This window comes from Boleophthalmus pectinirostris, unplaced genomic scaffold (genome assembly GCF_026225935.1).
Source record: "Boleophthalmus pectinirostris isolate CB_2022bp ecotype Guang Dong unplaced genomic scaffold, ASM2622593v1 HiC_scaffold_3, whole genome shotgun sequence".
NCBI classification, from domain to species: Eukaryota; Metazoa; Chordata; class Actinopteri; order Gobiiformes; family Gobiidae; genus Boleophthalmus; species Boleophthalmus pectinirostris.
Window position 1 is genome coordinate 28,189,819 of NW_026571299.1, and position 27,712 is coordinate 28,217,530.

Here is a 27,712-nt window from a genome sequence, read left to right on the forward strand (position 1 = left end):
TATAATATTTTTTTTATTACTATTCATTAAAGTACTATACATTTAATGTGTTCGTGTAAACTAACTTTGTTTCCAATAGTTTTCTACTTATACTATGGTGACACTGGTTATGCCATGCATCAATGTACATAACCTACTGTGTCTTGTGTGGATGTGCACATGGATATGTACTCTAGTTAGCCTATGAAGTAAGGAATTTCACATCTTTGAGTTGAGAGTGAGTTTTTCTTCAATACTAAATTTTATGATTTCAGTTATGCGTAAATGCACTTTATTATGAATCATCATATCTATCTATTTAGTTTGAGGCATATCTTATAAATGACCCAGAGACATTATTTGTAAAAGAGATGTATTATTCTTTCTGATTAAATATTTCCATTCAATAACACTGTATTATAAAACTATTTAATGCAGAGAGGTTCACCTCAGGTCCCACATTTTAAAAACAAAAGAGTGAAACAGGAAAGAAATGAAAGACAAAAACTCATGGCCCCTATTTTTTAAAATAAAAGTTAACATAAAAGTCTGCTAAGATAAGAACGGACAGATGCAACCTTTTCACAGATCTGTAGTTACAGTGCAAACATCTCTATTCAGTTCAAATGGCTGAAAACAGAAATCCACCAAACATCCTTGAGAATATGACCAGCTTATCACAATAGCTTATTTTACTGGGAGTATTATCTTCAACACAGGAGTAATTCAACTTGAGTCCAAAATGAGTAGTAGTTTTTGGAAGCCCAAAACTCACATGAGCTCCCTTTCACTAAAAATAAGAGGGTCTAGTTGTGGGCCTGAGACCCTGGGATCTGGGACATCATGATCTTTAATATTCATTGAGACATTACAAAACACTGAATTAAATTACCTGCATATTCCTTGAGATGTTTGTAACAATTTTTACAAAAGAGGAAACCAAAGTCCACATAACAACTGCACTTTGAGATTATCGCACTGTTGTTCTAATGTTTCTTAATGAAAATATTTATTCAGATGGATGCTGTTAAACATGATTAAAAACTAGCAGTATTTTACATACAAATAAAAGTAAGTGTATAACATTCAATTCTGACCCATTCTCTGAACCTGCAGTTTGTGCTTCTCCACTCAGGGAGGTGCTATAAAGTCGCAATGTGAACACTGAGTGCAGCTGTAATTTAAACACCTTAGTCACAGAAATTAATAGTTGACTGATATTTTATAATGTACTGTATTTTACAAGGGCTACTGCTACTTGTATTTGTATTTGTATGTTGTTGTATATATGTTGTCTCCGATGTTTATGTTCAATGGCAATAAATATATTCTATTCTAACTGTTTTTCAAATGACAGAAAAGTTACATTTATTTCCCTCAAATCTTTCAGCTCTGCCCTAAAATAAGTATAATGAGGCTGTATGATATAAACATTTGCATTTAGAAGCATTAGAAGTTGTATAGATAATGTGACCAAAGTGAGTTTTTTCCATGTACAGCATTGAGCATTGTGAAGGTTTTGACACTTTCTGAAAGGAATATTGCACATAACTGTGTATTAATCAGTGATTTGTCTAAATACAATTACAGTATTTACCCACCACACATAATAATGTTAATACCAGGGTGTTAAATTGAAAACATTCAAATGAATATTCAAGATGTGTAAAAAGGATATGATTGTAACGATTGATTTTGTAGAACTTAAATTGCTACTCTCACAACTATAGCCTACATTGGGCCTTGTTAAAAGCAGAAAGTTCAAGTAAAGGTTTAAACACTACGGTGAAACTGGACTGAGTTTAAGTTTCATTTCTCTTCCTCACCGCGAAAATCAGAAACAATAAAAGTGCTTTGGCAAAAATTCAAGTCTTTCAAGTTCACACACTCAAAAAGGAGCAGAGACAGGACCTAAAGTCTGGAGCTGTGCTGAAAAAAAATTGTACTCTTCACAAGTGGAAGACTGGAAATGAATGAGGATCACATTTCACGCTTCATAAAAAGTTGCATTTCCTTTTTAACCTAAAATCATACATTAAAAGGTCTACCACACTCAATAAAACAAAAGATGAACTATGTACATTTTCGAGTGGTGAGTTCACTGCTTGCTTGTCTCAAGATGTTATGCTAGATGATATTGCTTTGCCTGTAATGTTCCACAGTATGGTATTAAACAGATCCATCCATTGATAATTTGAAATACCTGTGTTTTTAGAGCTAAAAATACGTTGAAAAACATGATGGACACTTTTACTGCCATACAGGACGGCAAAGCAATAACATCACTAAGGAGACAAGCAAGTAGTGGATCCTCTAATCAGAAAAGTTACACAGTGCATCTTTAAAAACAGAAAATAAGTTCTGTAAAGTCAATAAACATTTTGAAATAAAATTCATATCAGGACACAAGGTAAAATTCCCCTCCAAGAAAAATAAAAATAAAAAATTCTATCATCAATAAAACTGCCTGATGTAATGACTTGAAAATATCGATGGCGTTTCCACTTGTTATGCTCATAAATCACACTCCACCTGAATCAAGCGTATACATTTTTATACAAATTCAGGGTTCTAAATGAGATATTTAGATGTTTCCACCTCCTGCTACTTATGCAAATCCTCAAAATGCACTTTAAAAATAAGGAGATGGAAACTATTGTCGTTGTTCTCTGCTTCAATATTGTTCAGCTGTTTCTGACATAAAAACAGAAAGATCTCCAAAGGGTTTTACTCTGCTCTGTCCTTAAGCCCCTCCCTCTTCTGTACCATTTATGCTGCTCATCCTGGAAGCTCCCTGTTTTTTTTCATTCTTCCTCTTTCTCTCCATTCTTCTCTACCTCTCCATCCACTTTCCACCTAGCCTCCTCCTCCTCTTCTTTATACAGTAACATTCAGTCCAGTCTTCTCCAAAGGAACAGCAAAAGCAGATGTTAATGTGCGCAGGAGCTGTAGACCGGAGTTAAGATTCTGCCGTACTACGCTAACAGGTCCTGAAAACAGATGGGGATAAGATAGGCAAAAATAATGGCAACAATATTACAATGTGATCCACAGAATAGGTACAAATTATGTCCAACACTAGAAACAAGTGAACAGTAAAATAGCTTAAATAGTAAACAGGGTTTCCAAATCAATCTTTCTAAAATGAAAACATGCTTCCTCTTAAAATTTCCTCTTAAATTTGCTTAACATTTTGCAAACTAAAGCTAAATATTTTCTATAAAATATTTTTAATACTAAAACAACATAAAATTTGTGTCAAAAAGTACCACTCATTGTGCAATGGAGAATGGAACCCTGAAAACCTTTTACAAAATCAACATGTTGACCAAGATGAGTGTTTTTCATGGCCGATGTGCCCCGAAGTATATAACTTGAATTTAATACAAACTCAACTAGCCGATAAAAACTGCAAATATTGGCTAACCGTTATCAGTATCAACCTAACCCTAAACAACCTTTAGACACTTAACATTAACTCATGAAATCTGCCTTGTCGTAATCTTACAGCTTCTCTGATTTGTCAATTTGTCTGTCTGAATGTTTTAATATAGCTCTTTTAATTGTTACATAATACAATTACTGTACACTGTGTTTAACCATAGGCTTAAAGGGGTTGATCTGCTCTTACTGTATCTGTCAAGAGACAATAGATGAAAATTTGTCTTTTGGCTAATTCTGGCACATTTACAGTAATGCTGATTAATGCACACTGTCCCTGTAAAATAAATAAATAATTGAAGTTACATGTATGAAATCTAATACCTGATCTGAGTCTTCATTGTACTGTGCTTTCCCCGTCTCCATGTAGTTTGTGTCCACATCATCCACTCCCTCGATTTTATTTGCTTCAACGTTGTCCCGCATCACCGAGTATCTGTGCACGAGGAACCTGCAACAAAAACATCAAGAATTAAATAAAAACAAGTAAAAATATAAAATATTTACCTCTGAATAAATGTATGCTCACCTTCCTCCACAAATGTACTTTTTGACAAGCCAAACTCCAGTGACAGCGCTGGACAGAAGAATCGCTATGATAACCAGAACTATGAGGGCAGTGTTGGTGGAACTGGAGACTGGCTGTAAAAAATAGAATAATAGTAAAAAATAAAATTAAACCTGTGAAATATGACAATGCTCAACTATGACAAGCTGGTGTGCTCTTCAAACAATCATCCAACTTTGGGATATTCCAATAGCTGCTTATTGTCTCTCTAAGTAGCTGCGTGGAATCCATCTTCACCAGTACTTATACTAAAATGTAATCTAAAATGTGCATCTGGTCACTGTTGAATCTCCTCGAGTTGAGGTGGATGCGACTGACAGGTGGATTCGCTAATCAGGGACATCGCATGGTCCGTCTATATCAAAACAAACATTGCTGCTAATGTATCTATGACAGACGTTTATTTGTAGCTTGTCTCTCAAATACGACTCACAAACATTTTCATATCATTTAAAACAAATTTTTTCTTCTTCTGTAGAAATCCAATGTGTCTCAGTTGTCCACCTGTTAATCACACTAATGAGAGACAGAGAACTTTATAAACTAATGGATATTTTGTTGTAGTTCATTATTTTTTGCTTTATTTACACAGGTTGAAAATTAATTAAATGGTTTACGTTTAAGTATTTCAGAACATATAAACAGTGGGCTGGTGTTTTCCATAATTACCATTGTGAATAGTTGTTATTGTTCTTTTGAAGAATAGACTATTTCTTTTAGTTTACAGATGGAGAACAGTTTGTATGTTTTGAGCTGTTTTTCAAAGGCTTGGTTTCACTCTCAAAATTTGGCAACCCTGATATTCTAGCAGTTTGTTTTGTTTCTGCCTTATGTTAGGGGCCACACATCCTGAAAAGTTACACCACCTTTCTTTGATTGTTTATAAAAAGTTGAAATGTCAGATCTGACCAGAGCATTTGGCTGCTGGGCGTCATTGATGCACTTCCTCTTCAGGTCTGTCTCTTTCCTTTCTGGCTGGAACCCTCCAATGCAACGGTCCCCAGGAATCTTCCGGTACCTTCAAAATATTTTCAAAAGATACACAAATATAAAAAGGCCTGTACCCAGTTTGTTTATTTGACCAAGATTTTTTTTGCCCCTGTAGATGAAATAAGGACAGAATATGTCTAAAGCAAATTTATTTTTCAGTAATCCAAACTAAGGAAAAATTTTGACCCCTGCAAACCATTTAAAATGAAGTAGTTCTGTTTTTTCACATTTTAAAGATTGTAAAATCCAGGACAGCACCTCGATATGAAGATGAAGGGGGTTTGAGGGACTAAAGATGTAAGAGCGAGACAGCAGGATTTAATAAAACTACAGGTGGTGTAATCCTTATGTTATTGCTTTGTGTTTTTGCTACAGGCTGTCCACATCGTCATTTAAAGTGGCATTAGCTGCTTCTATCCCCAGGACACTAGAATATGAGATTTAATTTATTTTATTAAAAGTCAACCTGAAATCACCAAATTAAAATGTCAATATCTAAATTTAAGTGTATAAAAGCAAACTAATAACTCCTACCATTCTTATTTCTCATTGTATTTTACACCAAATGGCTTTCATTGCTTGTTCATTTCCTTCAAAATTTAAAGCTACCATTTGTAAGTAAAATGTACTAATTGTTGCTTTCTCACTACCAGACGCTATCTAACTTATTGCTCTTTGGTAGTGTGCTAGCTTTTGGGCTGATAAAAAAAAAAGACCAGAGAGGGCAGGTGAGTCTGAACAAAGGCCAGGTGAAGGGACGGGGGGCGGAGGTTCTACCAGTTAAAAAATACACACATATACAAAAACATACAGATGGAAACTTCTTGGTAAAGCACCTTAGGGTCGTATACAGTAAGAGTAGTGAAGCCTGGTTCTCACCCGCTGGTCTGCAGCTGCTCTGTGGTCCCATTCAAACAGAACTCCAGTGGTTGTCCCTTCAGCTCCTCCTGCTCCACACACTCGGAGCTGTTGTCCGGGCGGTAATAGCCAAAGTCACTGTACAAGATTAATGCAGCCAATGAGGGAACAGTCAAGGTTATTAACTGTAAATAGGAGGTGCTAACAAGTTCAAAAAAGTTTCTAATTATGCATTACTTAAGCTTTTAATTCTGACCTGAAGTATAGTATATGTCTTACAACCTAAAATATATGTTAAAAGGCATGGACAACATGACAAAGCAATATTTTCCCCAACTTTTAGCATAGAAAAAGCACAAAAGTTGCCTGGAATACTCCACACTATAGCAGTTAACTACTGAAAACTTCATTAAAACACAAACTGAATCACTCCAGTATTATTAGCAATAATGGGCAACATACCAGTGATAGTCATTGGGGGTGCAGGGGCAGGGGGCAATTTTAGTCTCAGTCTCATAGTCTTTGCCTTTATAACAAACAGCTCCTTTTCTCAGACGCAAAAAAGTCTCTTTAAACCCCAGAACACATTGGTCTGAGGGTCCGGAGGGGTCTGAGTGAGAGAGCCATGGCACAAAGTCCTCCTCTGTACCTGCACAAAAACAGAGAAGAAACAGCTACATATGATTAGATTGAAGCTGGAATGTCTGCAACCTGGTTGAATGGGAGATTACATCATACAGAGCTAGACTACTTTTTAAATTAGATTCTGTAAAAACTGGCACCATTTCTCAGTCTTGTGTTGTTGTTTTTTTTCTTTTTTACTCGTAATCTGCCATGTTTGTTTCAACATAAACGACCCATGCATTTCTCTGATTGGTTAATCCACCTGTCAGTCATTCTCATCAGAAATCATGGAGAGAAAATAATGTTTGTAAGGTATTGTAAAAGCGTGTGATCTTAGCTGGTCTGGCAATAATAGCTTGTACAGTACGAATAATCACTACTGAAATCCCCACACCCCTGGGAGGCACACTCACAATCTCTGCTGAGCACCTTGCGCAGGTCGATGGTGATGACGACCCAGCGGCTGTAGTCATTCCTGTAGCCCCACAGACTCAAGTTCATGGATCTGGAGCCAGGCTCAGAGTCCAGACCGCTGAAGTGAAATGGCTCTGATGTGAAATTAAAGGAGTGCCAGCACTGACCCTCGTCTACAGAGTATCTGAGAAGAGAGAGAGGGGGACATAGTATAATTGTTAATAAACAGACACTACAGACCTAACTCTATTTCTTTTGGTGTATTCCTATATTTATATGGTTAAGTAGTACTAAAGCTAGAATTTTATCTAATTATGCATTTTTATGTTGATGGGAGAAACCCTAGTTCCTGCAGGAAACCCACCAAAACACAAGAAGAACATGCAAACTCCACATAGAATGACCCAGAGTCAAACTTTTTAAGCAAACTTGAAAAACAACTTAATTATAGTGTAGTTATTATGACTAATTGCGAGACTCACTTGATTTGGTTGACAGGGGAGTTGGTGTGTTCCACGGCGACTATGAGCCCTCCATAGTCCAGAATGGCATAATGATGAGGCCCTTTTAGAGCGAAGAACCAGGAATATCCTCCATCATCAGATATGTAAACATCAGGAGACAAAATGGACTCCCCTTCTCCAATACTGCCTACAGAATACACAGAGTTAAATACACAGTAAAATACATGAGTCTAAATACATTCAGAATATTAATTTAAGATTTATAAGCTAGAATACTAAACTGAACTTTTATATTAACGGAATAATTGTCTTACTCATATTTTGTAAGTAGCGGATGGAGTTAGAGTTAGAAATACTGTTTACAGTTAAACATATTAAATACAAAAAAGCATAATAGGCCTTACCGTGTGCAATGATGAGTCCAACAGCATTGGACTGGGACAGCGGTAACATGGGTACATTGAGCTTCAGACTGGTGCTGTAGGTGGAGTGGATATGGAGCTTGCACTGTAAGAAAAAGGTTATTAAGGGTGTAAGAAATCAAATGCACTGATCTAATATTTGTATCATAAACTTGTCCTGATAAATATTTAACTACAATATATTGCTACGTAAAAGGAGGTTTTTGTTATGTTTTACCCTGTGTGGTCTGTTAGCAGATGCTTCAGAGTCACAGTTCTCTGGGCTTTTCAGCGGCTGCCATGTTGCTCCCTGGTCAAACGTGATCACTGTCTCTACCTCTCCATCTGTTAGGTATAGTTATTATAGTTAATTACATTCAATATTTTAAATTCTATCAAACCACTGGGTTAAAGGGCCCTTACCTCAACACAATATTTTACTATGAAGGCTCATTACCAGTCAGAGTCAGTCCATCTTACAGTACGAGATATGTTTTGTGGTAAGTGGTGAGACATTATGATTACCTTCAGTGAGGATACTAGTCATGTAGACTCCTCTCAGTGAAGACACCACAGTGAAGTCCGTGTCACTCCCGGTGGTTGTGTACAGGTGGCGCTCTAGAGACTTTGAGAATACCGTCCCTCTGTCGTCAGATACATAGACTGTCCCCACTCCAGAGTCTGACAATACAGCAATCAACATCCAGATGATTCAGTTAATCAACATTATGATGATTCAGGCCACAATATATTTGCAACTACACCAACAAAAAAAATACGTGTACGTTTCTGGAGGTGGCATAAAACCACACGTCAGAACATTATCCATGGAGATAACCTGTCTGTACCTCCAGGGTCGTCCACGTGCATGAACACCAGCTCCTGATTGGCTGAGAGAATGGAGTAGAATTGTTCGTGGTTCACTGTGGGAAGCTGAGCAGAGTTCCACAAATCTCCACCGTCTACAGATACATGGATCATCCGCTCTGTGCCCTAAAGAGAGAAGCATTTAAAAACACTGAAATCATAGTTGATCATATAGAGCTTTACACCAATTTTATATTACCCCGGGCTCAGACTGCACCCTGTCTAGCTTGAGCTGGGTGCCGGACCAGTCTGTGACATGAGGACCAGCTGTGCAGTTGTGATCACTGCCTTTGAAGGCTGCACATGAGACCACGTGTTCACATTATAACATTTTATTTATTAAGGGTAAAGGCTGCAGTCGCTCCGGCGTCTGGCAAAAATAGAATCCAACTGAATTCATTCATGCAAGTGTGTGGTCTGAGCTCCTCTCACTACTTTTACTGTACAGAATACTCACGGCCACTGGACCGGAGTTGCACTGCATGCAGTCTAAGCCCAGAGTTCACATATAAACACAAAATATACTGCTATATTACACATGGGTTTTTTTGCCTAGCCAATCCAGAATAATATCACTCTGTATTTTTATACAGAGGGATAACAGTCTGGTCTCCACTCTCTTCGTTGCATCTTGACCCAGAACCAAACATGACTGTGTAATCAGATTTGTTTATTTTAGTGATATATGAAGCAGCTCTTTGGTTATTTTGTATAAAATGAAATGTATCTCACATCAGATTAACAGAGTTTAGGGTTTTGCTCACTGATTCTGTAGAAAACAGCAATGTTTTTCAGTCCCATGATATTTTTTTCCTTTTTTTTTTCCCTTGTAAGCAGACATTTGTTTTGATATGGACAGAACATGTATGTCCCTGATGATCTAATCCCCCTGTCATGCCTATCGGAACTAACTACTTCCTAACAATCTAAGCATATTGCTGCATATTTAGCTTCATTACACTTATTTCCATTTTGAATCACTAGTGACAGGGCACCAATCTATCAACTCTATAATCAGTCTATATTCTGCTGATATTTAACAATGCCAGTTTTAGTATCAATAAAAAAACATGGACAAAAGCATCGACTCAAGAAATACTACAAGATGAAAGACCTATTTCAAGATGAGACTAAAATAAAATTTACCGAACCAGTCATTATCGATGCAAAAACAAAACGTCCACCCAAAACAAAGGAGTAAACTCTAGTGGCGATGATTTTGAAACTTCTGCCGTAATCAGATGACCTCCTGAGCTCCAGCATCCCTTTGTCATCTAAAGGAGGAATAAGAAGTACCAATAAAGCAATGTATGCATTTACTATTGTCATTTTAAAGTGCGTGTTGACTTACTGCATGACCCATTATGGTTTGTGGTGAAGAAAATGTTGTTGTTTGGGCCCCTGTGTAAAAAAGGGTTCTCTTTAGTTTCCAAGAGAATTATGTATATAGTAAATATTACACATTTATTTAAACTAAAAGATTAAAGATGGGTAACCATTTTTGTCAATGTATTTTCCTCCAACTGTTATGTTGACCAGTAAAAGCAAACGTCACTCAAAGCAAGTAAAGTTTGTCATCATGATTACTCAACTATGAACCTGGTGTATGGAGAAAAACTTTGAAATCTTACCATCGCACCAAGCAAACACTGTCATGGATCTTCCTCCAGGTGGCGCCAAAGTCCTCAGACAGCCACAGGTCCAACTGATGGGGACAGAGCATTCAACTTAAAGAGGACATCACTAGATAGTATAAAGTACACCTGTTGTCTTTAATTGAGATGAGATGGTATTTGAATCTCAACCATGGCTTTTACAGGTAAATTTTAGCACAATTTGAATAAAAATGATCATTAATATCTTCACTGGGATAATCCAAATACGATATTGAGATCAAAGATAATTTTTTTCCTTAATATTCCTCGCATCTACAGTCCTTGTCATTTTTAAGTTATGATTTAGCAGTTAAACATTTCTGGACATTCCTTTTTGTAACCAGCATATAACATATGAAGAAATACTGGCTCTACCCATGCTCTGATATGAGAGAGAGAAGGAGAGATACTGCCTACTATCTATCCAATTGTGGACCTAACTATTTAATAAAACATTTATTTATTATTTTATTAGCAGCATTTGGTACCGTGATGCTGAGAGTCAGGAGTACGTCGCAGTCCGCAGGGTTAAAGAGCATCTGAATAAGGGGCTCGAAGGGCAAGTCAATCGCTTCAAAGGTCAAACCAAAGTCATGTGACCGAAAGAGTTTAAAACCTCCCAAGTCTGACACATCACCAGTCAGAATCACCTACGAACACACAAGACGTTTAATGAGCGGAGCAAACAAGAGCAGACAGGAGCAGACAAAAGCAGACAGGAGCAGACAGGAGTAGATGAGCGGGTCAGATGGTGCAGAGGATGCAGAGGAGAGAGGCAGCTGGAGTAGAGGATGAAGATGTGAGGGGTAGGTGGGGTAAGTGTTTCTTCTTACTTTGCCAGAGTGGTCAGGACTGATAGCGATGCCAAACTCAGTCTGTATAAATGTGTGGTTGATGAGATGAGTGACGTCTTCAAATGTTTTTCCATAATCTTCACTGAAAAAAAAAAAGACAGTAATTGGCCTGGCAATTATGGTTAGACATAGATAATAACAATTAGTCTAGAAATGGCTCTTAAAGGTGCACAACAAAACTTTTCTGGTGCAGGGTCTGTCACTTGAGATAGAGATGTGAATGTTTTGTCTAGAATGTTCCATAGTATAGTTAGCATTCACTTATCTACCTTGCACTTGTTCAATTATATGTGCTTTTATTTCCAGCAAAATGCTTATTGTGAACAGATTTGTCTCTCCACAGATATGACCTGTTAGCCTCATAGCGCAATGGGCTTGTCTCCACAAAAACCCTCCCTCAGAAAAGTTACAAAATGCACCTTCAAGCCCCACAAACGTAATAAACTCCCACCACAAACTAAATGTGGTTATTACGTTTGTGGTGGAGAACTGTTATTATGTTTGAAGGTTTGAATTATACTACATTGGGGATTATTATGTTTGTGGGTCTAACAGCACCTTAAAATTGCATCTATAAATATTTGTTGGGGGTGAAAGAAAGAAAAAAATCAATTCAAAATATATTGTGATACTTCATAATCCCGAACCGATTTTTAAAATATTTTTCACAAAAATTAATTAGTTACATTCACTGTTCTCTTCACTGTCATTATTTTAAAACATTTATAATATTGCATACAACTTAGTTCTCTTCAAGGTGTAGCTGACTGTATTATTAGAAGTAATTGATAAATCCCAATATATCAGACATTGTTTTAGTATCAGGATATATCATGATATATTGAATCGTGACAAGCGAATCATGATATTTATCGTATCGTCAGACTCAAGATGCACACCCTTAATATTTGAATGATAGGGGTGTAATGTACACAAATATCACGGTTAGGTATGTACCTTGGTTTTGAGGTCACGGTTCGGTTCATTTTCAGTACAGTATGGAAACAATACCATTTGCTTTATACAAATGGGAAAATAAAATCAATGCAAAGTGCTGCTTGGTAATACTAATAAGTTAAAGAAAATATTGTCAAATAAGCAACAAATGTAGGAAGTATTATAAAAAATAAATTCCTTGTAAACAGTAAACAAAACATTTCAAAAAGAAAAGCGCAGCACTAACAGTTCCAGGATGAAGTTTTACTTAATCCAGAAAAAACTAATTGTCCACATTGTCTGCAGTAAGAGCAGATCCGCTGGCAGGGAGATTCCATGCTGGCGAAATGCAAAAGTGAGGACCGGGGTGGGACAACAGTAGTTTTGTGAGTATTCACATGGTTCAGAGGGACATAGTCAAGGCAGGAGGCAATTGTTGTCAAGGTGGCCGCCCTAACTATAAAGTCCTGCAGGAAACACTGCACCCCAATCACGGACGGGTTCCCTTGTGAATATTAAAGAGCCGAGCCTTCCGTGTAGCTGCACATGTAGTGATGGAATGTAAACACACACAAATTGTGTAAATTCACTTGTGCACTGCCCTACACAGTACTGAACGACCTTTACCAAAATGGTTCAGCACGAATACATGTACCGTTACACCCCTAATGTTTGATAATATTTTTATTAACCACTGATATTCATTAAAAATAAAAAATGTGTGGTTTGGATGGAGGAGCTCAAACTTGGACATTTTCTCACCTTCTATAGAGGTTGGACTGTCCCAAACGCAGCATAAACAAAGGGACATGAAATGTGGTCAGCACCAGCAGCACCTAGAGAGCAAAACCGCAGGACTTTAAATGGTCCAGTTTTTATTCTTTAGTCTTTTTACATTTGTATTGAATTGAATACACTCACCCCTGATCCATCTCCAACCCAGGCCAATGACAGGGAGCCCATGGTCCGCACTTTGAACGTGAACTAGAAAAAATGAATTTAAAAATTATTTTGTTTAGTCTTCAAAAATATGCATAGTTTATAGTTAAGAAATTCATTTTTAATCCAATGTTGTTATTTCTCTGGGAGACATTCCCCATTGCACAGTATGGCATTAAACTTATTGATCTGTAGGGAGACAAGCAGCTGAGGTCTTTAGGCCAAGTTACTGGTCAGATCTGTGAAGAGGCAAGCCAGCTCACAGTAGGGATCCATGTTTTTCAAGGTACTTTTGAAGAATATAGACACATATAATTGAATATAAGATAGACAAGTAACAGGACATAGTGTGGAACATTCAAAGCAAAGTAATAACAATGCTGTGGAGGCAAACAGGTAGCTAACCCTCCACGAGTAAAGTTACAGAATTCAACTTTAAGAAGCTGAACTCAAATAAATAATTATTAATATACAAATATTACATTCTATTAGATTTTAGTTCTTCAGAGGTTTACGTGCATATTATCAAGACCCAGTGGCTTTGAGTTCCCATTTTTCATGCTGCTATTTAAGATGGATTAAATTTGTCCATGCATCCACATCCTTCCTCATTTAAATCACGAATATCTTTATACATTTTTACCTATAATAAACCAAGTCATTAGTGCGTTTTAATGAACCATCCCTTGCATTTGCAGTAACTGGTCTGTCTGCTGCTCTGTGTGAGTGACCTACATTCAACTCAATGACAAAACAATGACCAGTGAACAGGACAAATGCACTGTCCCAGGCTCAGCAGGACCAAAGAACAGCGCAGCGCCAAGAAAACACGCTCTCAGGACTCATTTACACATCCAGATTAAATGTTATTAATTGAGGTTAAGATGAGGTTATTGTTTGATTGTGTTCTGTAAAGTAATTTGCCCTCTTGCAATTGCTCTATTCTCCGATGTCGTTGCAGGTGCAAAATCTGTTGGGAGCAGTGGACCAGAACTGAGCCTGGTCCCTGGTCAGGAGAGGAGAATTTAGCTGGAGGATTACACTACTACTGTGCATCATTTTTGTTTGATGGGATAAAATAGAGGTACCCAACACCCAGACACAGGAAGAAGATTCAACTACAACAAGAATGACATATCTTAGTGGACAGTTTTTGTCCCAAATTAAAACAGAATAATTGGGTGTTTCATAATGTAATATGACAACACCGACAGGGCTGATCATTTCACAATTTCACAACACAAACATTATATTTATCCTCAACTAGGTAATTGCGTTGAGTCATTCTTCCCCAGACATACATTCAATTCATACAATACTTACAAATGGTTAAAAAAAAAAAACTAGCAACCTATACTGAAGAACATATATTTAAACATACAAACAAGACATGCACATTTGTATTGTACCATTCAAGGTTCTCAAAGTACATCCTATTATATTATTAATTGAAGGTCAGTAATATTTGGTGCTGTTTCTGTAGCCACAGCTGCTCGGGGACTGAGTAGCGATTATATAGCAGTCAATCTCTGCCAGTGACCTCTTCAAACACCTCAAATGACATTTATCTATTCACACTGGCTAGATTGCGAATTCATTCAAAAATACTACAAATTCAAGAACACTGTGTTTCAAAAAAAAAAAAAATCATGTTATTTGAAAATCTACTGAAAACAATGGTGTTTAAAAGTTTAAACAATTCTCCACCGGATTCAGACTGAAAAATTTATAAAATCGCAATTATCTGGCTTTGATGATGTGCAAAATTAGAGCATTGTGTATGTCATAAATAGAACCATTAAAAGTGACAGCAAAATGAGACTTAATTGTGTTTAGTGTAATCTTCCAAACAAGAGGATACAATTATGTATAGTCTTTCCTTTCCTGGTTCATATAATAGTCCATTCTCATTTTGTGTAACATTTGAACCTCAACCAAGATATTTACAGGCAGCACATTCTTGATGTATCCCCCACAAACACAATATTTCAGTGACATTTCTTCCCTCAGTCCTCTATGTCTGAACCAGGAAGTCTTTGCTCCTTGGTTCATTCTTTGGCAGGGAGCATGTTTACAAGGTGAGCTCTGCCTGAGACTGTACAGCTGAACCACAGGGAGCAGGGTCTGATGGAAAACTATAAAAAACTCCAGTGGAAAAAACAGTGAGAACAACAACTTTCCTGCAGTAAAAATAGCACTTTCACTAATCCAGGGGCCAGCAAATTCACCATTAAGAGTTAGAACATGTCACCTCGCAAATGCCTCCATAAATTGTACATTCCTTTACAAAAAGCTAGTTACTAAAGCTCCAAGAACAATTGATTTTGAAATGTTATGCTGAAAACCTGATTTCTGCCTCATTTTTGAGTCGTTTACTTGTGGGCTGCCTATCCTACATAATCACAGTGTACTACAGAGCATATCTGTGTGATTGCATTGGTTTTAAAAGGCCCATAATATGCTATTTTCTGATCTATGTCACAATGTTGTTTCCTCATCAAAAAACATACCTGGAGTTGAGTTTTGTTTCCTTCCATATGTTTAACACACAAACCCTGCATATTTAGGCTGAGTTCCATACACCTTCACTAGACTCATTTGGATAATTTTAGCACTGGAACTGCTCTCTGTTCTCTTCTGAACAAAAGGTAAAAAAACAAAACAAAAGCTATTATCTTGAAAACTACCACTACATGACATCACAAGGATAGACTTATAATAAAAATGTTACTCTAACATGTGTGATCAACTCCAGTTATGTTTTTGGTGACATAACAACATTCTAACCAGTCTTAAAGCTCACAAAAGTCATGTTTGTGTAATACAGGGCCTTTAATGCCTGGATGTCTTGTGTAGGATACCTGACCTGTGTTGAGTGTTAATCTATTCTAGCGTGAGGGTCAGTGGGGCACATTGGCAGCCATGTCTCTTGAAGGTAACAAAAGTACAGCATTTTAGTTATCCTGAAAGCTCATACTTCACTGTGATTGGGTAAATACACTTGTCACTCACTCTGCTCCAATTGGATGCTGTTGCCATAGTGATGAACATTTTCGAACAAAATATTACATCTTTTGAATGGAAAAAATCTTCAAACATTGCAAATATCAGGAAGCTGAAACCATGAATAGGACGAGTGGGTGGAAAAACTGTTTGAATATAGCACTGCATTAAACAGAAGCACTGAATGATGAAAAATTACCACAAAGATGAGATTACAAAATTTCAGTACTGTGGATGGACTACTTTCTTCACATTACAGTGTAGTGTTTCTGATAAAGTCCCACCCAGGTGAGTTGTGCGCAGATCAGCGGTGCTGTGGTCTAAAGCAGGTCTCAGAGAGGTCACACACAGAGACTCTTTATTCAGACTCTGGATCTGAAAAAGCTCTGGCCCTGGTCATGTTTACACAACACACTGACCAGAATCTATAGAAAAGCGCCTATACCAGCACAGCAGAGAAAGGGCCTATATAAAAGATGATGTCAGTCAGAAAGATGATGATGTAATTAGCACTGAAAACAGAAAAACTACAGTTACAATTACATTTCTTCTATAGGACCGTAGTGGATATATCCTGCTGAACAATTAGTCAACTAAAAATGGGGCCGGGGCAAATGCTCTCAAAACTTTTCATCTCTATGACTCAAACTGCACTCACACGACTACACCTACACTTCCCCGGGAATTATCTCTCTCTGTATTTTGTAAACGGAGGAGCTTTTCTTTCTCTTCAGATTCAACATTTAGTGCTTTGCTCACTGTTTCTGTAGAAATCCTTATGTAACTAACCGATCAATCAACCAATTAATCAACTAAATGACAATCTACAATATCCTATTTTTGGCTCTATTCCATTTGGTCTCTACTCATTTCCTTTACTTTACCTAGTAGAGCTTGGTGATATGACAAAAGGTTTAATCACATGTTTTTGTATTGATGAATCACAATTTTTCATTACAAATATTTCCATTTTGGTTGTTTGTGACACTGAAAAACATAGAAATACATTCCATCCTTACTGTGAGCAGGTTTACAGTTTTAACTTTCTAGTTCCATGGAATCATGCAGGTGACGTGCCACCTCCAGGCACCTTTAATTTAATGAACATATTTTTATCGGGGCCATTAATAACACAAAACAGTTCAATTTTTTTTTTCCAAAATGTAAACTCTGATCCAAACCACATGTTTTACTGACACTGGATTAGATGTGGAACTCTTGATTAAAAAGACCCACTGAAGATTTAAAATGACTGGATCTTGATTTTGTTTTAATTTGGAAGCCACTTTGTAAAATAAATGGTTCTATTCAAATAAATGGACCATGACACATCCATATTGTCTTATACCGTTTCTAAGAACAGAAGTCTGCCTGGTGCGCGACAGGAATGCTCTCCAAGAACACTTCATCATGTCCAAACTCTGACATTACATAACTCTTTCTCCACATTTTACTTTCTCAGAATCATAACACCAAAAATCTAAATGTGTTACTCTGGAGCTCTGGTCAACTGGTTACAACTAACTATTGCGTAACTTCTTTGGTAAAGGTTCTGACTTCAGTTTTAAACTTTGAAATAGCAATTCCCTTCGTCTGACAAAAAAATGCAGATTCTAACATCACATAATTTTTTAATTATGAAATAGCCTGACTAATTAATATAATAGGGCTGAAGCAGACTAAAAAAGACAAGTCCTGCCGACCAATTAGTTGTATAAAAAGGGAGCCTATCTCTGTGTATCTGTTCCAAACTGCACTCACAAGACTACACCTGCCTGTGAGTTCATGCAAAACAATAAAATATTTACATAGAAAAGTACTAGGAAGTAGTGTATTTTTATGGAAAAGGAAAAACTCATGATTCACTCTCAAGCATTCTCATTTTGGTGACACCATAGAAAGCAACAGAGGCCTATAATTTAGAATACACTTTTGTGAGAAAACATTGACAAAATTTGTGGAATCAAATGTAGGCAAAAACTATTTTTCTTGAAATAGTCAAAGAACGTTCACACTGGCTTCACCAAAATCTGACTAATATCCAATTTCCTGAACCTCCAGAATTACTTAAAGGAAATACAAACTGCACAAATTGATGCGAGTAATCAGAGGAACTGTGATTAGAAAGAAATTATGTGGTTTTGCTGTTTATATGTCATTTTAATTGTAATAATCTTTTAACTCCAGAAATCTCATAATAATCAGGTTTTTGAGTGTGCATGTAACCACATCCACTTTGATTTTGACATTTTGGGTAAACAATTCACTGTCAATCTTCCATACAGTTACATAGCTGCCTGCCCTACATCTGAAACTACGACATCATCTAGTTATAAAAAGTAAATGTTAGATATATTTGGACTGAAAAACTTGGATCATTAAATCTCTATATCACTTTTAGGTGTAATTAACCATATGTCATATTAAAATAATGATGACTAAACCCTTAGCATTTAATACCTTACATCAACGGAAAATTGCCTTGTAATGTATGTGTAATGAATAGCTCTATTATATGAGGTTTGCTTTTGTTTGCTGTTGGCTGTTCATTAAAGCTTACAGGAGTTTGTGAGATTACAGACTGGACTCAGCAGGAGGTCAGTTCCCCTTTGGGCACAGGAAAACACTACACATCTAAGTCTTTGTTTGTCTGATACTTTAAGCCCAATCACAGAAGCAGTCAACCTTCTCATTTAAGTTGCATTTTAAGAATAAAGTGATAATCTACTACTATAATTCATTCAGTGTTGTTGCCGTTTTTATTTTTTACTGTATAAACCCTCCATTCATAGTGTACCAAAACAAAAATGACCATAGAACTTAAAGGGCCTGTGTTGGATGTTTTTTTTTTTCCTGTGTATTTGAGCAAGGATTGCCTTGCTCAACAGATATACTGTATAGCTCTTATTGTGGTCAGAATATGCCTGAATGCAGTTTGCATCCTATTATAAAGAATTGTATTGTCCGATAATCAGGAAGTGCACATTTACCATGCTAGCTGCTATTAGTTTTAATGTGGTAATGAAACGCCACTCTGGCCTCTTATAAACTAAGTGAGAAACAATTTTGGACCACTGTAAATAAACGGTTTAAACCAGGGTTGTCAAACTCAAACTCACAGAGGGCCAAAATGAAAAACTAGGACTACGTCGTGGGCCAAACAAAATATTTACTGAAAAAATTTAATAACATCTGCATGTTTTCTCTTCTTTCGAGATATGTAATTAAACCTTTTCTTATTAAAATAAATGTTTAATAATAGTTTTGCATTGAATCCAGAATAAGCATAATATAAAATAATAACAAAATATTACATAATGTCTCTATAGCCTATCTGTAGCTTTTGAACTACTTAATTTTTTATTTTTTCACAAGCCAACAAAATGCAGCAACACATTTGCAAAGCATTCTGGGATTTGTAATATTAGCACGATACTGGCGCGGCAGCTCTAATACATATTTGATATGATCTCGCAGACCAAATATAATTATATCGTGGGCCAAATATGGCCCCCGGGCCTGAGTTTGACATACCCGGTTTAAACTTTTTGAAGAATCATGCTGGGGGTGTTCTACATGTATGCGTATCACAGTTCTGGAAAACTCAAGAAAAAATAGTCAATTCTTTCTGGGCAGATTGTGTTGAAATAAAGATCAGATTACAGTCTAACAAAGTTTCAGACAGAGCAGTGCCTGCAGTTATCACCACAGCCCCAGGGAATGTTGATGACATGTAAAGTAATGCTGATGCTGTAAAGTATCAATACATTATCATTTCAAAAAGGTGATTATTAGGGAATACTGACTGCGTTAAACATGCACAATAGGTAAACTTCTCCAGCTAAGGCAGTCCTGACCAAGTGTAGCCCAAGATCTAGAGATGGGTCCCTGAGCGCAGCACTGCGCCTGACAAGTTACCCCAGTTACACTGAAGGATGGGTCAAATGCTTGGTTGATTAAAGACAAGCCCTGAGTTACCATTAGTTGACTCAAAGGGGGTGTAGCAGTGTACTGCCGAAATATATCTAACTATACATTACTTAGATCTGACCATGTCTCTGACCAAAACTGCACTGGAAAGACCTCAAGTTCACGGGAGTTCAACAAAAACAACGATTTACAGAAAAGTACTCATACACCACACGTGTTTGTAAAAAGACATATATACAGATAACTGCCCCACAGATTTCAACCCAAATGCCCTTCCACACACAGACCAATCTATTTATCCAGGTTTAAGATCGGTAAAAATATTACACTTGTGGCTTTAGACTACTCCTACAGATAAACATATTTTTAAATTAAACTATGTAACTTTTCTGGTTGCAGGTTCGCCACTTGTCTCCATGAAGACGTTATTAGTCTAAATGTTCCACAGTAAGGCATTAAATTCATTCATCTTGCATCTATTCAATTACAGGTGTTTTTATTGGTAAAATCTATGGAACATTCCAGGCAAACCTATGAAATTTCCAGTGAGAGAAGCAGGTGGAAAACCCTCAACCCTAAAAGTTACATAGTGCACCTTTAATCTATTTGGCATTCAATTGATGAAACTTTTATTTAATTTGATGTGTAGCAATTTTATCAGGTATATCTGAAAACATTACAGAAAATTTAACTCATTATCAAATATACCAGTGGTACTTCTGGTCGTTATTTTATTGTATTAAAAAAAAAAAAAAATCTAAAGTAACTGCCAGTTTCTCATTTTCGCAGCAAGAGGTATCCTAATTGATGTCCAAAAACTAACCAATGTTGTTGAGGGCTAGATAATATTTGGGAGGCTGTACTTCTCTTCAGCTAGGCCTAAACTTACATAACACAAGACATAAATCACGTTGGTTGTTGGCTTCAAATCAAAATATCCATAGCTTGCTTTCATAATCTTGATTTTTGAACATTTGGTGCAAAATCCCTTTCTGCCTTGTTCCATGTGGGCATCTGAATCATCATCCCATCTGTAGTCGAGCCACTGGACACATTTACACAGCTCTGCATCTTTATTTTGAACGTGAATTAGGCGAAAATGTGCATGTTTTTACTTACGGTATGCGTGTTATTTTGAAGAACTGAATCGGCTCCATCCAAAGTCGTGCAAGTCTCATCATTCAACCCCGTAAGGCTTCTCCTTCGTTCCCACTTTTGACGAATTTGTGACGATTGTTTTGCCCCTAAACTTCGTGCACTCTCATCCTTTCGAAAATCCGCTAACTTTGCAATATCCTTGGCGTCAAATTCCGCTCCGAGCGTCAAAGATGTTGAGAAAACCGCACCAAGCGCCAAAACGCAAGACACGAATCGCATGTTTACGAGAAGTACTAGACGCAACTTCGGACACGAGAAGAACTCATCTGTGCGAGATTCTTTGCACACAAACTTCCATCCACAAATCCATCCGCGGAGAGCAAGAGCCAGGATTGGTTAGGGCCAAAAAAAAAAAAAGCGGAATGTGATTGGATCAAACGGTATCGTGCGCTCTGGGGATGTAAAGGGTTTAGTGTTGTTTTGGCGGCCTCTAGTGGAAGGACTGCACAGATCACTCACAACAGACAGCTGTGGCCAGAGATTATCCAGAAAATTTGATTATGAAAGCAATGCAGTAGGGGGGAGTTTTAAGAACCCTTTAAAATGCTAGGTCATCAAAATTTACCAAATTTTATGCATAGAGCTTACTGGAAGCAAAATGATTTCCTGGCAAACCAAAATTATTTTCTTATTGTAAATTATCCTATACCAAGAAAATCATGACTTTCTCTGTATGGTATGAAACGAGAACATCTGATGATTTACAGATTGCTTACCAGGTAACCAAAATGAAGTGGACCCTAATAGATTTTCATTGATTCATTGACAGAAGTGTTTCCCGTGGATTTTGAGGAGAATATGGTACTACAAATAATTTTAATTGGAATAAATTAATCTTTTACAGTTTGTGGATTTTAAATTATGTTTATTTTAATAAGGACTCAATTGAGTAGTCCTTTTTGTCCAGTATAGTTACTTTTAAATGTATGTGATCATGCAATGTGTAACAAAGTGTGATTTTGCAATGCCAGTGTATAGTCCAGTCTGTTTTTAGGTTGGGGGGCACAATACTCTTTTTTTATTAATGGGGAACACTGCATGTAAAACAAATAAGGGTTTTCCATTTTAGAAATGTATAGAAAGTTTTATTATCTGGTATGGTCATGGATTTATTGCATTATGACAAAGAAACAAGCTATTACCAGGTTATAGTATGGATGCTAATTTACACCAGTAGTCCCTGAGCAGATCAGTGTGAATACTGAAAATTTACTTTATATGTATCTAGATAAACTGGCCACAAATAAATGTAAACAGATATTACCAAGAGTCACATATCTAGTACAAAGTATGGAAAGTCTCAAAATTGTATTTGAGCTCCACAAAAAGTTGATTTTTAAAACTTTTATCTTCTAAAAAGTATATTTTGTATGTAAAATTTCAATAGAGTAAGAAATATATTTTAGAGTGGAGTGTGCATATCTTCCCCATGTTACTGTGGCAGAGTGGTTATCCTGTCTCTTGTCTTTCATTAAGTATGTTGTGGGTTAGAGGAGTGCGCATGTCCTCACATTCAATACCGATGGGTCAATCCATCTTTTAAACTTAAGAATAAAAATAAAAATACATAGCCAGATCTTTTTATCTTTTTGAAAACAGTTTTAATATTTGTACTGATTCATAACAAAAAAATTCCCTCCCACCCCTTTTTTCTCCCATATCCACGACCTACCCAGGGCTATAGAGAAACAAACCAGGACAAACTGTTGCTGCTGCAGTAAAAATGTACAGTGTTTGGTGGAAAAGTGGTGGTAATGTTTTGATTTTCAGGCCTGGACTCCTCACGTGGTACAAAACATAGTGCCTCAAGTTGATTTAGATGTCCTTGATCACATCTTCCAGCTCCTCCTTGGAGTACATGTGAAATGTTTTCCCCGGTTCCACTGTTGCCAGCTAAGAAAACAAATAATTACATAAATATATGATAAGAGAGCTTTTGTTTATCCCATAATGGGGAAATTTCATGTTACAATGCAGATTGCAAAAAAAATGCAATAAATGTAAGATAATATAATAAGATACTATTAAACTATAAAATATATACTTGACATCTGTAGTCATATCTCCTGCCCCTGTAAAATGATTAACTCTACTAAAAAACTTACCTATTTTTTTGTTTTTGTAAAGTTAGAACACAATTATCAAGTAGTCTAACCCATCATAGGGACTTTAAGATAAAAAAGGCATGAAAAATAATAAACAGTGGCTGTGTAAGAACAGTAAAACTATAAAGCTACAAACCATTACAGCTAAAACTATGTTTAAAGATGAACTAAACTGTCAGATTATTTTTTAGATCTCGTCAACTTTAGAATATTATATTATTTTAATATTTTAATAACTGTATATATATAATTTTGATGCCTAACTGTGCACTAAAAATAGATAATGTTTTATGTTTCATAGCCATTTAACTGTTTCTCATCTAAGGCTTTGTGTACTCAAAAATTTTGCCACTGCTAAAATTAGTAGCTCTCTGGCTTTTTTTTCATAAAGGTAGCTCACTGGAGGAAAAAGGTTGGAGATCCCTGGAATAAAGTATACCGAAAGTCTTGAACGTTCATAGTAATAATCTGTAGTAGAGAGTACTTTAGCAATTGTACCTCGATATTTGTGGCGTTGAGTTTCTCTTCCATCACCTGCTTTAGGATGGTGAGAGAAGACTTGATGGCATCTTTTAATGTCATGGACTGGAAAAGATGTGGAAGAGTAAAGTAAGTATATTAAAATAAACAGATAAAAAAATCATAAGGATGTTAAGATGAATGCTTGCTCGATACAAAAAAGTTTTGTCATTTAAGTTTGTGGCAACATTTTTAGCAACTCACCTTTGGAAATTTACAACTTTACAACAACTCACCATTGTGTAATAGATTACTTTATGTCATGTCAAATCACTATTTCATCTGTACAGTTACTCTGTATGTCACAATGTCTTGATCAAAGGCAAGTAACATACATTTTCTTCTACACATTCAAATCTGAATATTTGTGCCTTACTTGAAGTCTTTTGACATTTTACTACTTTAATTATTTAGAATTTTGTGTTTGCTACAATGTCCAAGTACTATTCCTTGTGAATAAATAAAGTCTGTCTAAGTTTAACTACAGTTCTGTTGTTATATATAGGGCTGTGGTTTACCTTGTGGTAGACTTCTTGTAGAGAGCTCTGAGCTCCTTCAGAGGCTGAACCAATCGCTCGAGCATCGCACTGAACAAATGTCCCTGAAGGGTCCATGTGGTACCTAAAGACAGAGTTTTAATAGTTCTGGTAAAATGGTTAAAATAATTGCAGTTGTCAGACAGTAGAACAAAGTGATGCCTTTCTCTTAGATGTGGGGATAAAAATGGTTTAATTCTGAATCAATTACATGATAAAATAGTTGAATCAAAAGAGACATCCACAAATATTAAACCCAATTACTTTACCCCTTATTACCCCATTGACAACAACAAGGTCCATATTATTTATTCAATACTGAACTGCAAAATCTGCATGCAACTGGGACATTTTGTCTATTATATCTAGTTGAAGTAAGTGATGCATCATGGACAAGTATTCATTTTAATATCAGAAATATATTCTGCACTTACAGTTGAGGTCCTTTCTCATCAACTCCTCCAAAAAGAAGTGCTACACCAAACGGTCGACTCTGAGGAAAGTCACATGATGTCAGTACCACACAAAATAAATAATGATTAGAACACAGATCATGTGATGCCATTGGGTTTAATCTACATTTTCAGATTTTGTTTACCACAATGAACAGTCTGTTAAGCGAAGGTTTAGTGCATTAAAGCTTTTACCATAGCACCAGGATCTGCATCCTCCTCTCCAAACTGGAGGGCCAAGTTGGACACGGCCTGAGTCACACTCTCCACTGTCATCGTCTCGTTGTACGTGAACCAGTGATTCTGAACAAAGTTCAGAACAAAGTGTTGGGCAATTTTTAAAAGAAATCAGAAATAACTGTACTAAATATCGTTGAAATTCATACCTGCGTTTCCACTCTTGCTTTGTCAATGAGCGTCTTGGCATCAGCTATTAATCCACTCATCGCACAACCTGCATGACACAAATTACACTAAATAAGTGAATGATCATCAATTATATACTTTTGAAAAAAAAAAAAAAAAGTAGACTTCCACCTACCAATGTGACTGTCAATCTCCACAATTTTCTCAATGCTGTTGGGCTCCATGAGCGGAGAAGTAATCCTCTTTTCTACAGCCAAACACACGCCTTCTGATGTCTGGATACCGATGGCCGTGGAGCCCAGCTACAAAAGACCATAGGGAGGGAAACAGTGTTGACACACTTATCAGAAATAATGCAGAAATAACTGATGTGAATACTGCAAAATGACTGCTGTGTTTACTTTGATTGCTTCAATGGCATATTCAACCTGGAACAATCTTCCTTCTGGAGAAAATGTGTTCACACCTCTGAAAACAGATACAATATCTCAGTACAGACACTTGAATACTGAACACAGTGTAGTTTCCTACTTGAATATAAAACAGAAAGTGAAACCAAAACAACTCCAAGTCAAAAACTTTACCCCTAAGTTCCCAAAGTACACAACCCCAATGGTTAATTCGATAAATAAGACATATATAGAGACATACAATGAATACTTAAGTATCTTAGGTTTGATTACATTTTCCTTTATAGACTGGTCGTAAATGACAAAGCAGTTTGCGGCTCGCTGGACTCACCTGTCATACTCCGATCTGGTCAGAAACATCTTTTATGTTTGGGCGAAAACCTGAAATATAAATATTACATTACCCAGAGAACATTACAGCGATGACAAATGTAAATGCAGCGGGTTATAGGAGTCTTGTTCAAACTTTGCCGTTTCACCGACAGCTCGCTTAGCTCATGTTAGCAAGAGTAGCATGTTAGCTCATCCTGACACAGCTTTTCAAAAGAACAACAAAAAATAACAAATCATAACACCGATCAATGGGTTTTTAGACAGCATAACTGCTAGCCGCATTTTTGTTAAAATTTAGAGTATAATGAACATGCAAAGGACAGAAAATAATTCTGCTAAATTACCTCCAAACCCTTGAATGAGTTCGCTTGTTTCGGAGGAAATGTCTAAGGTGTGACACATAAAAGTTCCGGTAGTGAGCTAAAGCAAAAGAAACGTTCCGCCTAAAACCAACGGGACAAAGCATATAACTTTTTAGAAAGGTAATAGTTACCAGTAAGCCTAAGTCAGTAGGCAAAACATTTAAAGCTGATACAGCTTTTTAAAAATAATAATAAAATAAATAAAAACAAATAAAAAAATAGAATGCAAAATACACAATACTGTACACAAAAGATGATATACAATGCAAGCCGTCATACATCTGACTGCATAAAGTTATTCATTACAGTAGCTTGTTTAGACTTGATTTGGGACAAGGTACACTTGTTATGATACAAGGCACAAGGTACATTTAAACTGCGAAAATTAATTTAGATACATTTGGAACAAGGGTTTTACATTTGAGAATTTGTCTATGAATAATCTGTTTGGCTAGTAATAAACAAGAATTTAAATGACTCCCTTTTTGATCCTTATAGGCTACATTAGTTATTCCACCACCCACCAAAAAAAAATGTGTTCAAAAGTTTCTGCTTGACTGTTACAAAATGTGCAGTTATCAGTGTCCATATTAAAACACTTACAAAAAAAATCATTACCTGAACAAATTACAAAATAACAAAGTTTAAAATTAGTTTCTTTGACTTTAGGAGAGATGGGAAGTGAGAGGTAATTTGTTAAAATTTTAGTTTATGATATCAATTGGAAAGTCTTTAAATGCACTAATTCTTCTAGATGCTTCATGCCTCCTTGCATGCTTGTGTCCTTTCATTCTGCAGCCTTGCATTCTTGTTTCCTTTCTTGCATCCTTTCCGGGGGAGGCTGGAGATATGGAGTCCGAGTGGGCTCTGTTCTCGGCCTCTATTGTCAATGCGGCCGCTCAGAGCTGTGGGCGTAAGGTCTGTGGTGCCTGTGGCGGCGGCAATCCCCAAACCCGGTGGTGGACACCGGAAGTAAGGGATGCCGTCAAGCTGAAGAAGGAGTCCTATCGGGCCTTGTTGGCTCGTGGGACTCCTGAGGCAGCTGATGGGTACCGGCTGGCCAAGCGTGCTGCAACCCGTGCGGTTGCGGAGGCAAAAACTCGGAGCTGGGAGGAGTTCGGGGAGGCCATGGAGGAGGACTATCGGACGGCCTCAAAGAGATTCTGGCAAACCGTCCGGCGCCTCAGGAGGGGGAAGCAGTTCTTCACCAACACTGTTTACAGTGCGGGGGGAGAGCTGTTGACCTCGACTGGGGACGTTGTCCGGCAGTGGAATGAATACTCTGAGGATCTCCTCAATCCCACCGTCACGTCTTCCGAGGAGGAAGCTGAGGCTGGGGACTCATCCATCACCCTGGCTGAAGTCACTGAGGTGGTTGGAAAGCTCCTTGGTGGCAAGGCTCCGGGGGTGGATGAGATCCGTCCTGAGTACCTTAAGTCTCTGGATGTTGTGGGTGTTTGGCTGACACGCCTCTTCAACATCGCGTGGCGGTCGGGGACAGTACCTCTGGACTGGCAAACCGGGGTGGTGGTCCCTCTGTATAAGAAG

The 27,712-nt window shown here is 37.0% G+C and overlaps 2 protein-coding genes across 3 annotated transcripts; both read right to left on the reverse strand.

Moving 5' to 3' along the window:
• Nucleotides 1–341: 341 nt before the first annotated feature.
• Nucleotides 342–21,369, reverse strand: LOC110168402 (sortilin-like). Of its 2 annotated transcripts, none has more exons than XM_055160984.1 (20): nt 21,043–21,369; nt 12,973–13,035; nt 12,814–12,887; nt 11,095–11,197; nt 10,750–10,911; nt 10,238–10,311; nt 9,958–10,007; nt 9,753–9,880; nt 8,588–8,732; nt 8,265–8,420; nt 7,978–8,084; nt 7,743–7,845; nt 7,357–7,525; nt 6,874–7,058; nt 6,299–6,485; nt 5,858–5,974; nt 4,898–5,006; nt 3,950–4,062; nt 3,745–3,871; nt 342–2,969 (listed from the first exon to the last, which is right to left on the reverse strand). In XM_055160984.1, exons 1-20 carry the CDS (start codon nt 21,298–21,300, stop codon nt 2,955–2,957), a joined length of 2,445 nt encoding a protein of 814 aa, XP_055016959.1. In that variant the 5' UTR covers nt 21,301–21,369; the 3' UTR covers nt 342–2,954. The 2 variants fall into 2 exon arrangements, with proteins under 2 accessions (XP_055016959.1, XP_055016961.1); XM_055160986.1 differs by lacking the exon at nt 21,043–21,369 and adding an exon at nt 20,813–20,936.
• Nucleotides 21,370–22,659: 1,290 nt separating this feature from the next.
• psma5 (proteasome 20S subunit alpha 5) lies at nt 22,660–26,256 on the reverse strand. The gene is made up of 10 exons (XM_020933877.2): nt 26,147–26,256; nt 25,801–25,850; nt 25,461–25,527; nt 25,235–25,361; nt 25,080–25,147; nt 24,889–24,996; nt 24,676–24,734; nt 24,224–24,326; nt 23,685–23,771; nt 22,660–22,974 (listed from the first exon to the last, which is right to left on the reverse strand). The coding sequence occupies exons 2-10, from the start codon at nt 25,827–25,829 to the stop codon at nt 22,897–22,899; spliced, it is 726 nt and encodes a 241-aa protein (XP_020789536.1). The 5' UTR covers nt 25,830–25,850; nt 26,147–26,256; the 3' UTR covers nt 22,660–22,896.
• Nucleotides 26,257–27,712: the final 1,456 nt, after the last annotated feature.